The following is a 14,329-nucleotide window of genomic DNA, read 5'->3' as shown; positions in this document are numbered from 1 at the left end:
TCCTGGTGTGTGCTTGCTTCTTTGAGATAAAAGTTGCCATCAGAAAAAAAGGATGAGGTGGCTTCATCTGAAAGTGCCAACCCAGTGAGTTCGACTGGTCTAGCTCCAGCGATGTAATTATCCTGATACTGCAATTCCAGCAAATCTTCCCATAGACAACGCTGAACAATGTTGCAAAACTTTGACCTTCACATTTTAGCTCAGCTCTTCTGTCTTCAAAGTGCAAGGATAAATGTACCTCAAAGTTAGAACTAGCTCAATGGAAAACTGAGCAGGACAGTAGATATGGGCAGTATATTTCCATTAACTTTCTTGGTTGCAACTTCCAAAAATGCTTTCTCAATCAGAATTGAACTTCTTCCTTCATAAAATTTTTGGTTGAATTATTTCAGTTTTTCAGAGTCAATTGACAGAACACACTTAAAATTTGTAAAGGAAAATTGAGAAATCTCTTTTTGCTTGTATTTTCAAGCATAAGCCTGTTTTGGGAATAAGAGCAGCATAAATGAAAAAATAGTACGTTGGTAAAATAACTCAATCTGAAGCATTTGAACGTTTTGTTTTTTTTTTTTTTTTAAATGAAATACATAAACTGCTTTGATGAAATCTATCTGTAAATCCAACTGAATCACTGCTCGGTCTATATGTGATGTAATGGGGGAAATTATGATGGACTCCACTTGCTTTGGCTATTAGATCACTGAAGCCAGGTTTCAGCTAATAAAGCTACTGCAAAATTAGAATGTCTGCAGGGAAAACAGCCTCAGCCAAAACTGCGGCCAGCCAGAGTCTGAAGACGCGTTTGGGAGTGCTTTTCTTCAGAGAAAGGTACAATAAATGTTGTAATTAATGTAAAGAATCATAGAATTATAGAATGGTTTGGGTTGGAAGGGACCTCAAAGATCATCTAGTTCCAACCCCCCTGCCATGGGCAGGGACACCCTCCACTACACCAGGTTGCTCAAAGCCTCATCCAACCTGGCCTAGAAGTCTATGATTGCAAAGATCTAGAAGCAGGAAAACTTGTGTCCCTCTGGCTAATTCCCTATTGTGGTCATGAAGGGACAGAGAATGAGAAGCAAAGGAGAGGGAAGAGGAATTGGTGGTTCCTCCACACTCGACTGTTCACTTGCTGAGACAGAGACTACCCTGGGAGAAGTACTTTTGTATCTGTATGACTTTGTCTAGGTCAGATCCTGCACCATTTGATCTGTATTAGTAAAAGTTGTGTCTCCTAATTCATTTACTGACATATTTTTTTAGCAGGGCCCAAAAATAGGTACTGTGGGAGTCGCTAACCCTTCCTTTAGCTGCCCATTTGAATGGGGGAAGCCCTGGTTTCTCAAAGAGCAGAAAGGAGAATCTGCTCAAAATACTGTGTGCCTGTTAGTGTTTTCTAAAAGTTTGAAAAATATCCTTTTCTTTTTTCTTCCACATGGAAACAATCTGCAGCAGATACAACACGAAATATAAATGGATAGGTGAGCAAATTCACGGCAGGTTTTATGTGCTCTTCTAAGTCTTTTAGTTGCACAGAGAGGAGAGTCGTGGGGGCTTCAGTGAAAACACAGCTGAACCACTTCCCTAAGTGTCACCCTGCCTCTCTCGCTGGAGCTACTGTGTTTTACCAGACCAGCTCCGACAGCATTTGATGTCCCACTGATTTGCAGACAGAGCTCTGTGGACTGCAGTGGATAATGATGTCACAGGTTCAGAGGTCATGAGTACTACGTCATTGATGATTCAAACCACTCTGCTATGTGCTGGCCTTTGGTAATGTTTGTTTAGCAGGGCTTTCATTGAGATCCAGCTTCTCCAGCCCTGGCAGTGTCAGACTGGGAGCTGTCGAAGGCATTCAGCAGGTCTGAGAGCAGAATCCTGTTAACCCCGTGAAGGCTCAGACTTGATGTGGTTTGAGTTTGAAAAGAACTAACCCTTCAGACAAAGAGAAATCAGAAATTTCTCATACCCTTTTTCAGTCATGGCAGAATAGTAAAGAAGAAGAAACCCATTCATTTTTGACCTCTTGTTAAGACGAGAGCCCCTACGCTTCTTCCTGATGTATTTTTCCCCCAGAGTGCTGTTTGGATCATCCTGCCAGCTCTGCAGGTGGTGAGTCCTGCATCTTCCCTTCTCATGGAGAGATCTCAGATCATTGCCAATAAACTGGAATCAACCAAAATCAGTTACAGAAAACTATTAAAATTGCCCAAGAAGGCCATTTGTAGAGGGGATTGAGGAAAAATAATGCTTATTGCAATCACATACGTGCAGTAGAAGGAGCCTTTGGGATGTATAGAAAGGACAGCCTCAGGAAGAGTTTGCTATACAATGAGGACATAATGTTATAGCGATGAGCAGTCAGACTTACATACCCAAAGAGGATATTTTTCAGTCCAGGGAACTGATAACCCTGCTACCATGGTCCTGCATCTATAACAACTGTGCACAGCTCTAGCAAAGATCCTGAAACCTTCTGAAGAACAAGAGGGATTTTAAACAAGTGCGATAAAAGTCATCACGTAAAGAGCTGCTTCTAAAGAGACATTTAAAATCCAAATCTAGGTATGTGCTGTAAACCACCTATTGTCTTCCTCGCTGCAGGACTCTGCCCCAAAGAGCTCTGATTATAACCAACCTTGACTTAAGGAATGAAGCTGTGGCTATCTCCAAGAAGTGTAAAGGAGCAAGTAATGATGGAGAGAAATGGAGTGTGTTGGATTGAGGGCTATAAAAGAACACTGTGATAAAAGACAGCATAGAAAAATACAGACTGTGTATCAAAAAAACCTTCCTAATAGCTGGATCTGCTAGACAGGGGACTAATTTCCTAAGGGACAGAGCAGAAACCCTGTTATTTCAATCATTTAAACAAAACTGGACAAAGCCCTGGAGAATATATTGTAGGGAACAATCATATGCTGACTCCTGGGAATGGATAACATGACCTGATAAGTCTTTTCCTAGTGGTTGCTACGATTCTCTTCAGATTGAGAACTTGTTCTGGGCATGATTTGTCTTGGGACTAGATGTGATGTGAGCCTCAGGTCAATCCTCTATTTCACAGAACAAAATGGAGAGGAGGAAGGGGAAGAAAGGCGTGCAGGGGCAGTCAGAAATAGGGAACATGGGAAAACGTTGACTCAGAAGCGCTACAGGGCTTTATGCAGTCAGGTATTTCAGTGCCAGAGAGATATAAAACACCCTCGGGTTCAGATCCAAAGGTTTTACGCTGAACTGGTGGTGTGCAGGCTCCAGAAAACCTGATCATTTGGTGCTTACCGCAAAGCTAAGATATACGAACCCAAAGAGTCACAATCAACCTACTTGTCCTTGGACTTTGGAGGTTTGTTTTTCTTGCTGTCACAAGAATCCAGCTTGTTGGCTAATCTGTCCTGCTGTGTCCCTGTGGTGCACACACGCTTTCCAGGTGGTGTGCCTGGCTGCCGATTTGTACCGCAGTTGATTTCTTCAGAAAGGTGGCCAGGCTCAGCTGCGGTCCAGGGAACTCTCAACTACTGCCCAGCTAGAAATCCAGCACAGAGCTGATGTCAGTTTCGGGAGGACTTGGGAAGTGGTGTACCAGAAACACGGCCCAAATCACTGCTGTTTCAATTCTAGTCTTCTCACAGAGTTGGAGAGGAACCTCTTCCCTCTTCCCAGTCTCTTTTCTAAAGCAGAAGAAGTCGCAGAGAGGAGTAGAGGTAACGTTGTCGTGTTTGGACAAAATTAACTGGCAAGTGTTGGCATTCTTGACTTCCTGGGGCGTGGTACACCAGATGGCAATTACCTTGGATGCGCTGTCATTTTATTTAAAAGAATCACCAGTGATTACAGACATCTCTTACCTAAGCAGTAAAAGTAAAGGCTGCCTAAGTTCAACAAGAGGAGGTTTGAGATGATCAGGTCTTCTGTGTCATATAGATGAGCAGGAAGATTGTCAGTGGTTTCATGTGACCGTTTGAAAGTTTTCACTTTTCCTCATCTACTTTTTTTAGTAAAACCCTTTATAGTGTAAATTTTACACAGAAAAAATGGAAGAGGTTCACATGGAAAAGAAAAACAAAAGAACAACAAACACAAACAAATGCAGAACTCTCAAATATTTGTTTTTTTTTTTAAAGCAGTATTTTTCAAGTTTTGTCTTTTGCCAGAAACAAGTAGTTTCTCAAGTAGTCAAGCCTGATTTCCTGTCAAGTTTGAAACATTCCCCAGTTCTCTTGAACCCTGATTGGCATCCTCATCCTCACAGGCAGGTAGATATTCCATCACAGGCTGTCTTACAAGGTGACGGAGACATCCTATTCCTGCAGTTTTTCTCTCATCCCTCTATGTCTCACCCCACAGCTCCTGTTTCTTTCCTGTAACTGGCCAGAGAAAGAGCTGATCACACTGCAGCTGAGTGTGCACTGTGTGTGTGTTGATTCTTTGGCCCTTTTATGTGTATTCACAGATTGGCCAGATGGCAGGCCCAGCAGAACAGATTACTATCAGGTTCACATTACAGCTTCTTCTAAGTGATGGAAATTGGTGAGCAGCTTCAAAGCTATTGGGGAGGAAAGACAGATGGGCAGAGAAATAGATATAGGTGGCTTATCCTTGTCAAGAAACAAGAATAAAACCAGAACTATTTAGAGAAAGAAGAGTTTCTTATGGCTTGGTTTAAACTTGTAAACATGTTCTTTCATGCAGTAACCCAGTGGGTATCTGAAAGGGCCAAATGTTGTGACCAAATCTGTGCTTCTCCATTAGGCAGAAGCAGCATCTCTCAAAACAGAGGAGCTATGTCCCACTGGGGTATAAGTTCAGGAGGAATACAGGATCTTTTCCAGGGGAAGCAGAGAAGCTCCCAGGTCTCTCCAGCTGAGGGGAGGGTTGAAACTGCCTGGGTACACCCCTCTGATGGGCACACAACTGAACAGGCAGCACTTCCAGCTACTCTGCCCCAATGAACTGAACTGATTTGTCCTCTCATGGCCCCAGGTAGGCATCCAACAGCACAGAGAAAAGACCATCCTGTGTACATGCTGATGGTGGAGTCCAGACAGGGAAGCCCAATCTAAGCACTCTGAGAACCTCTGAAACACAGTTTTCCAACCTGTCCTATGGAGGTGACCTTACTGAGAGCCTTACTGGGACCAGGACACGTTATTTGCCATGATCCTCTAAGAATACAAGAGAAGTCTCCTCAAGAGTGCCAACTTCTTATGGGGAATGCCTGACTGTATTGCATGTGATCTCCAGATGAAAACAGCCAAACCTGAAGTCCTAAGTCCTACCCTAGATCAGAAAAGATGATGGCAGTGCATGACTGCGTTTCACAAAATTGAATTGCTGCCTTTGGATCATTATCATTTAAGGTAGTGTGAGAAACATATTGTCTTCCCAAGCCGGACCCACAGGAGAACTAACCACAGTGACTATCAATCACCAGGTTGTCACTGCTGATGACCTCAGTTCTTGCTCCATCGTGGCTGTAAAAGTTCAGGGCTGTGTTCTTAAGCAGTGGCCCGATCACACTTGAAGTAGTAGTTTTCCTATGATTGTATGTTCCGATGGGACATGGTTTAACAACATCTGGTAATGCTCAGGGGAAGGAATTGATGCCAATAGGCAGTTTGGGCAATGCAAAGCATTTTCCATGCTGGTATTTACTGCAGCTTGGTGTGGCTGGAAGAGAAGCTACATGAAAAAATTACTATCAGTAATGCTTCAGAGCAGAAGGTTCAGGTTTCATAAGGCAGAAGGTATTGTGTGATGGCTGCAGACCAGACCAATTCATGGAGTGAGGAAACATGGTGGAGGTAATGAGTGGCATGGAAGCTGGCATTGTGCTGACTCAACAGTAATTTTCAGTCTTATAAGTCGTTCTGGATGAGACCTTCAGCTCTGCTACTGGGCTGTCATACACCGAGCATGCTGACAGGCAGTAGATTCAGTGTGCCTGGTGATCTTACAAAAATTGCTGTGCCAGGGGTCATTTCTGAGGCTGAGGCAGTTGTCTGTCCTGACTCAAGATGCACATGGGTCAGGGCTGGCCTCCTACCCACAAGGAGACCGTCTTTGGCTGTGCCTTCACCTGCCAGTCCATCAGCGGATCAGAGAGAAACCGTTTCCTCTCCTCCTTGTTTCCTTGCAGGACACGCCTGCGTGTGCCTGCCTAGCTGGTCAGAGCTGCTTTTGAAGCTGCTTTCTCTGAACTTCCTGAAAGTTTGGTTCCAAGATCAAGAAGAGACATCTGTGCTCATGGTGGGGAGAATGCAGTAAGGGAAGCCCGCTGGTCCCTGCTGCCCAGAATAGGAGGTCTTCTGCAGGTCTCGATGATACAATGCAAAGAATGTTTTTGAGGATGGAAGGGGACGCTGTGCAAAGTAAGAGAGATTATTCGGTTGATGTGCTGCAGTGAGGTCGACTAGCATGGGAATGAAAGAAAAAGGGAATCCTGGAGATGTTTGGCAGCAGGATTCAGGCAGAACCCAGACATCTGAGAGAGAGAAGAGGAAGCAGCCAGCGGTGCTGACATGGCAGGTACAGCAGCATCCATGATGTGCTCTCAATTTCCTTGCAGGAGAATGCCTCTGTCCTGGTAAATGAGTTACTACTACCAGTTAAGTTAGATGAAGTATCTATCTCCCTGATCCCTACTGAAAACTCCTTCATCTGCACCGCAAAGGCCACGTTGTGTCTTCTCCCTGCTGAAAGCACGAGCAGCAAATCCAGGGGAGAGCCAGCCTGTTCTTTGTGGCAGTTTCTCTGACGTAGATGAACTCTGAAGTGAAGTGTGTGACATCAGGAAGATGTTTTAATCTGAATTATGCTTGCTCATCTGAGTAACAGGTGCCGTTATCCTCTTTTCATTATCTCACGGCCAGGGCTGCTGCCAGCATGAGTAAGAAAGGTTTGAGTCATGGGGATGAAGTAGTTCATTTCTTTCCAGAGGCTGTTGTCAGAGATGCCCAGGCCCAAATGTCCATCACGGGGATGAAGGATGTGTAGATGAATGAGGGGAGAAACCTACTCCTGAGAGAAATAACACGTCCCTCATGAATAACACAGAGTGTTGCTTTGAGATTCAAGACATCTAAAACCTGTTGTACATTGAATGTGAATGTGAATGAAGCTGAGCCGCTCTGCAGCTACACACTGGCCTGAACACAACCTATAAATAACTTGCCACTGCCACATTTAATTTTTATTTTTTAACACTGGCCATGTATTTGGCCTGGTACCAATGCACATCTAGAGACAAACCTCTCCCAATCTCTGACAGACCCCAGTGTAGAAAAATACCCTTTGCTTTGCACCACGCAGCCTCTGTCTATGCTGCTAAGTAGAGTAGGACCTGTGTTTTGTAAGACACAGAGGCGAGCAGAGGTGGCATGGAGAATGCCCGTAACAGCTAAACACACATACTGCTCCAGAATGGTGCTTAGCTGCAGTAGTCCTTGGCCAGTGTTAACCTCCATGGGTGGACCAGGCATGGACTTTGCCTGGGGCAGTGCTGGTTGGTCCAGGGTAAAGGCATGACGGGAACTGCGCTAATGACTTAAGAGTATGGACAGTCATGGGTTGGTGGTGGAATGCATCCCTTGTCCCAGTTTAGTTTGCTGGAGTAGATACCGCCTTGCAGTATTGGAGGTGGTTACTATGTAGATGCAACACACTGAAAGTATTCAGGATTTTTTCCCATACTGTTTTATTTTTGTTATGGATTTACTTACTCTGGGCAGTCTGCATCATTGCAATAGCATGAAATTGTTTATTGAGACCCTTTTTGCCCCAGAAGCAGAGTGTTACTCAAGAGAATTTGTGTTGGAGGAGAAGACAGACGTTATGAGCCTATCTATACCCTGCAGCTGAGCGTGGTACAAAGATCACTGATGTAGATCTAAGCAAGCTGGTCTGTCCACATGAGGCTAGACAGTGCCAGAGATACTTGCAGGTACAGCATTTTTGTTGATGAAATGTCTGTAAGATCATGAGTGACACAAAAAAAGGGGAATAGGGAATGTTTGTTCCTGGTCTTTTCCATGGAGGAGGTAGGGACATCAGATGTTAGTAAAGGAGAAGTAAAGAAGCGAAGGTGATTTTTTTAGAGAACACATGGTTGATCTATGGATCTTCTTGCCACAGGATGTTGCCAGGTGCTACATTCACAGGACTATGCCCAACCTCATGGAAATCCATTGTGTTACTAAAACCAGTGAAACTATATGCAGCTTAGGAAATCTCTGAGCTCCCAATGATGAAACTGGGTCTGTGAATACTTGAGGGAAAGGTCACATATACCATTCCTGTACTCTTCCCCAGCCATCTGCTTGTGGTCACTATTGGATTCAGGGTAGCTATGCACTGTGTTCCACCACACACAATGTTTGTGGCCTTGTACCCCAGCACGATGTCCCTTTAGAAGCCAGAGAACGCTATTTGCCCTCCTGAATGAACCTCACAGATTGTAATAGGGAGTTTCTCTCTGTGTTTCTTGTGAAAGGCACCATGGAAAAATAAGCTTTGAGGGAGGCTCAGTGGGTTTTCCCCAGACTTTCATAGCTACACTCTGGCAAACAAGAAAATTATATTCCCTTTTTTTCTATAATTACATATAGATGCACATAGTCTTCGAGAGTTTTCCACCAGAAAATGGACAAGGCCTGGAAAAATTAAAGGCAGGGAAGACCTCAACAGAGTACTTATTTGGTGCCAGCCCTTAAGGTCTGACCCTTTGCCTCCCTTACCTACACCTTCCTGCAGTTCTGCTCCATGTGTGCAGCCCAGCCCTTCCATAAGTGGGAGGAAACGGCTTTTGCAGTGCATTGGTGCTCTGCAGTCCAGAATTGGAGAAACACTCTGAGACATGACATTTTTTCATGCCAAACTATTCTTCTTGGTGCCAACCCGGATGAGCTCCATCTTGAAAGCCTAAGCAGCTGGATAGTGTTGTAAAAGAGTGTTAATGACATCACTTTGAATCAAGGTGAAAGTTGTTCAGACTGTCCTTGATCGTTCAAATTATGTCTCATTAAATATCAGACAAACCTGCCTGCTGTGGTGACATTGCTGTATTGTGGGACCTCAGCAAACTGGTTAGTATACTAGAGTGGTATAGGTAGTATTTACCTAGGTGTGCTCCAATGTAAAGCTCCATATATGCCTTCCTCACGGTTATCTCAGTGCCATGGCTTGTTAGGGGATGCATTTGCTAGTTTTACAGTCTTCTATTTGATCTTTCTTCTTCACCACAGAAGACTGAGAAATACATTGGCAGCCTTCCAGTACTTACATGGGGCCTACAGGAAAGCCGGAGAGGGACTTTTGACAAGGGTGTGTAGTGATAGGACAAGGGGCAATGGCTTTAAACTGAAAGAGGGCAGATTTAGATTGGATATAAGGAAGAAATTTTTCACTCTGAGGGTGGTGAGGCACTGGAACAGGTTGCCCAGAGAAGCTGTGGATGCCCTATCCCTGGAAGTGTTCAAGGCCAGGTCGGATGAGGCTTCAGGCAACCTGGTGTAGTGGAGGGTGTCCCTGCCCATGGCAGGGGGGTTGGAACTAGATGATCTTTGAGGTCCTTTCCAACCCAAACAATTCTATGATTCTATGATTCTATGCTTAACCATTCTATTTCTCTTTAAGCCTGGTGTTTCTTGTGGTTCACAGGGAGTCATCTCTTTGCACTCTGGTAGAGTGCAGCGGCATTCATGTAGAGGAAGTTAGACTGAATTCTGGTAGCTGAAATCTGCTGCCAAGGCAATTGCTTCTGCTTCTGCCTTTACTTGACACAACTACTCGGACACTGACCCTATGCACTGCTGAGGACTATTTCCTGACATTAATGCCCCTCTTCCTCCGGCAATTGCTGACCTTCTCATTTTCTCCTGAGGCAGTCTCTGATGTTGAGAAGACAGTGGTTTGTTTTAAATTTGAGATTTACGGAATTTCAGAGAACATGCACTTCTGGAGCTTGCTTTTCAAGCATTGCTGTGTGTATTGCTGGATAGATTCTGTAATGCTAATGTAATGGAGAGTCAAGTCTTCCTTTGGTGTATTCTGAAACCCCTCACTTCCGAGTGCTGAAGGCAATGACTAAGGTGCCTATTCCTTAAAGCCACGTTGTGCTGGAGAAATATATATCTCTGATCCCCTGTACACAAATCTGTTTGCAAAGTCTTATTTCGGCTCCATGAATAAAGTCCTTTCTTTACCCTAGCTTCGTGGTGAAAATACAGTAAAACGTTTATCTGATATTGCGGAAAGTGAGTATAGCATGGGGCAGAATGGAAATCACAGTTTCTGGATATTCTGTCTACCTGTGTGAATGGGAGAGGAATTATAGCCTGCCAGTGTCTGTGCTTTCCTATCTGTAAAACAGGGATATGGATATATTCCTATCTTATGGGAGAGCTGTGAGTCCCAAATTAATTACAAAGTCTGTGACAAATCTTAGAAATTCAATTGTGAGATAGTGTGTAAGCATATCATATTAATGTATTATAATCTCCCTAAACTGTCTCTGTGGATGTCTTTAGTGAAAGGGCTATACCGATATCAAAAAAATCTTTTTCCACCCCAACCATTTTCTTTAGAACCCAAAGTGAAAGCTGTTTCCACCAACTGCCATCTCTGCAACCATCTGGAAAATCACATTTTCTGAAGCTTTCCTTCTCTTTATCAGCTGTAACTAAAGCTATAAAATGGGAAGATGTCCCTGGTTTAATTAACACCCCTGTAGTTCAAAAGCTGATCTTAGTAATGAGAGGCAATTATAGCCTTTATTGAGGGACAGTCAGGTGGAACAAACCCAGCATCAATCTATTGAAGACACATCCCTTTCCAGGTAATTTGGAAACTGCTTTTTATGATGAATAGGCTACCTGGCCCAGTACAACAGGGGAAACTCTTTGTTTTGTAACCTGAAAATAACTTCCTATTTTGATTTACGTGCTTCTTTTGTAAACCGGTTTTTGCATCCCATTCATCTGCTAACAACTAGCAACTGAGCTAAGGAAATACCTGGGGTTTTTTTTTTTGAGGGCATTCTTGCTCGTTTTCTCGTTTTATTTCTCTGTCCACTGTTGCTTTTCATTTTGAAGGTTGCCTGACATTCATATTTTTGTTCTAGCAAAACTGCAGACTCTGTGGTGCACCCACATCCTGAGGGCTATGCAGAGTTCTGGTCTCTACACCTCAAAAATGATGTGGTAGACCTAGAGAAGGTCCAGGGAAGGACATTGAAATGATCAAGGGAATGTGATCTCTGCTATGTGAGCTGAAAAGATCAAACAGGAGACAACTGAGGGCAGAGATAAAGCTGAGTTTAGCTGAAGTCATGCAGGTGATGCAGAAGGTGGTGCAGGTAGAGGCAGAACTTTAGTACCAGAGCTAATGGACTCTAGCTGAAACAAAGATATGCTTGAAATTATGAAGTACTTTTTTTGCACAGCAAATAGTGAACTTCTGGAATCTGTTGTGACAGGAGATTGGGGCAGTGGGCAGTGTCAACAGGTTTAAAAAAAATTAGACAAATTTAGAGCAGCAGGTTCATAACCTGTCTCTAAAGGTAATGGGCAGTACAACGGAAATGGTCTGCAGAGAATGGCCATGCTCTTCTGGTCTGCCTCGGTAGCATCTCAGGTGCTGTCTGGCCTCCAGCTTTTGATCTGTAAGAGTGTGGGTCTGCTATATGCCCTATGTTTCATCTGCCAGACCACTATGGATATCCTGATATCTCAGGGGTCTCAAATGATGCTAGATGCCTCTTTCTGGAAAGCTGATTTAAACCCTCAGTGTCGACAATGGACACCGAGTGACTCAAATGGACACTGAGGGTTTGAGTGACTACAATGGGCTAGCACCTACATTGGAGCTAGTCACTGAAGGTGGAGCTCTACTCATGATAAAGATGCCTGCTTTCGGCTGTTTGGATGTAGTTGTCTACCTTTGCCATAGGTGTCTAAATTTTTCTGCAGTGGGCAGATGTCTAGTCAGTCTAATGGGAACCTAATGAATACAGTCAGTGGAACAGTAAATTTCATCTCGCTATAAGGTAGACTTGGGACGGTCAGTTACATAACTGACTGTTTTCATTAAATCTTTGTTGACTATAATGGGAGGTTGGACACCTAGTACACATGTAGATACCAAAATTTAGGTCTCTTAATCTTGAGCTGAGTTCTGTCCCGAGATTTCTATTACAATAACTGTAGAGAAATAGATGTCTCCTGAGAATAACTCATTGACCTGTCTTAGACACCTAGGTAAACTAGGTGATAAGCTGCACTTGGGGAGCACGTATTTCTATTCATGAACTTTAAGGGGAGTCTAAATGGTGGTACCCACGTGGTCAGTGCACACCATGGCCAGGTAAGTCCCAGCCATCCCATTTCGGAGACTTTGGTGCTGTCACAGTCAATCTTAGCTGTAAGAAATGTAGATTTTTAAAGCAATGTGATGTGATAAAGTGAAATTATAATTTCAAAACAGACCCCTGCACACTTATGGTTTGATTTAGCATAAAGGTTTAGTCATGATTTTACTGTCTGTAAACTATGCTGTGAAACATGCTACATCCTCTGTCCGGGATTAGTTTAATATCCTGACAAAATTGACTTTGCCAGACTAGCTATAAAAGCTGTAAAACTATAAAACAAGCTGGGAAGTTATTTAGTCTTCAATAATTAAAGATAGAGCAGGCATTAAACCCCTGAAGTCCTGTGATGTCCCAGCAGTGAGTGACTTTCGTAGGTTGTCTAGGAGAAAGGTATAGAAGAGTTTGGAAAGGAATTTCTTTGGTCGGTGGGTCTGTGGATGGAGTTAACTCCATGCTGCCAGCAGACACAGAATTTGGATGCCATCAGTGTACTCTGGTTTTGGGACAGGGCAACACCAACTCCTCTCAAAAATACTGTGGACAAGTCAACCTATTTCCAAAGTTTCCACTATTGCATGTGATACAGGATGGACGTGAAATTTCTTCAGCTAATGAATGCAATATAATCTTGTTTAGAAGACTGCACAGTTGAGGTAGGATGGATTGCCCATTCTTTCATCTTTCCCACTCCTGTTTGTACAACTTTGTTGTTCTGTGTCATGTTTGCTTCAGACAGAGGACGTGAGCAAGGAGATAGGAAGATCGTGTGACTGTAATGTTCCTGTACCTTTGGATCTGGCTGCGGCATCAGTCTGCTATTTGTGTGGCTTGAATGAAGGGGGAGCTGTAGCCATCACCTTGCTGACTGTCCTCTCTTTTCATTCCCATTCCCAGGTTATGGACATGCTGCTCCAGGGACAGACGCGGGGAAGGCCTTTTGCATGTTCTATGCGGTCCTGGGGATCCCACTGACACTCGTCATGTTCCAGAGCCTGGGCGAGCGCATGAACACCTTCGTCAAGTACCTCTTGAAACGTATCAAAAAGTGCTGTGGGATGAGGAGCACCGAGGTCTCCATGGAAAACATGGTCACTGTGGGTTTCTTCTCCTGCATGGGAACACTCTGCATTGGAGCAGCAGCCTTTTCCCAGTATGAGGAATGGAGCTTTTTCCATGCCTACTATTACTGCTTTATAACATTGACTACGATAGGGTTTGGAGACTATGTGGCCCTGCAAACCAAAGGGGCCCTTCAAAAGAAGCCTCTCTACGTGGCTTTTAGCTTTATGTACATTCTAGTGGGGTTGACAGTCATTGGGGCATTTCTAAATCTGGTTGTTCTCAGGTTTTTGACCATGAACAGCGAGGACGAGAGGCGGGATGCTGAGGAACGGGCGTCCCTGGCAGGGAACCGCAACAGCATGATTATCCACATCCAAGAGGACTCCCAGCATGGTCGGCCACGGTACAAGGCCGAAGTAACAGACCTTCAGTCAGTTTGTTCCTGCATGTGTTACAGGTCCCACGAGTACACCAGCCGGGTGGTGTCCCACCAAAATTCATTCAGCTCAAAGCTGAACCCCCAGTACTTTCACTCCATCTCTTACAAGATAGAGGAGATCTCGCCAAGCACATTAAAAAACAGCCTTTTCCCATCTCCTGTCAGCTCCATCTCACCTGGGTTGCACAGCTTTACAGATAACCACAGGCTGATGAAAAGGCGAAAGTCCATTTAAAGGGATTTGTCTTCTTTTGCTTTCCTTGTTTTCCCCAGTTCTTCTCCATTGTTTTGGTTTTTTTGTTCCTTGAGTGAGACGGAGCGAGGCCCAAGGGAGTAGAGAAAGCCAGTCCTCCTCTGAGACTCAGCCCTTGAGCATGAAGCATGGATTATTCCTGTTCCAGCAAAGTATGCCTTACATTACCCCCTCGGTGGATGTCAGAGGGTTCAAGGTGACGTGAAGT

General features: G+C 44.1%; 1 protein-coding gene across 1 annotated transcript in view; it reads left to right on the top strand.

Annotated features, from left to right (window-relative positions):
• Positions 1 to 14,103, top strand: part of KCNK9 (potassium two pore domain channel subfamily K member 9) — a 91,653-nt gene extending 77,550 nt beyond the window's left edge. The window contains exon 2 of the mRNA XM_086609584.1: positions 13,262 to 14,103. Coding sequence (XP_086465710.1) covers positions 13,262 to 14,103 — 842 coding nt within the window. The remainder of the gene's footprint in view (positions 1 to 13,261) is intronic.
• Positions 14,104 to 14,329: the final 226 nt, after the last annotated feature.

Source organism: Tauraco erythrolophus, chromosome 3 (genome assembly GCF_009769465.1).
Source record: "Tauraco erythrolophus isolate bTauEry1 chromosome 3, bTauEry1.pri, whole genome shotgun sequence".
Lineage (NCBI taxonomy): Eukaryota > Metazoa > Chordata > Aves > Musophagiformes > Musophagidae > Tauraco > Tauraco erythrolophus.
The sequence above is the reverse complement of the archived record's forward strand: the minus strand, read 5'-3'. Positions and strand labels throughout refer to the sequence as shown.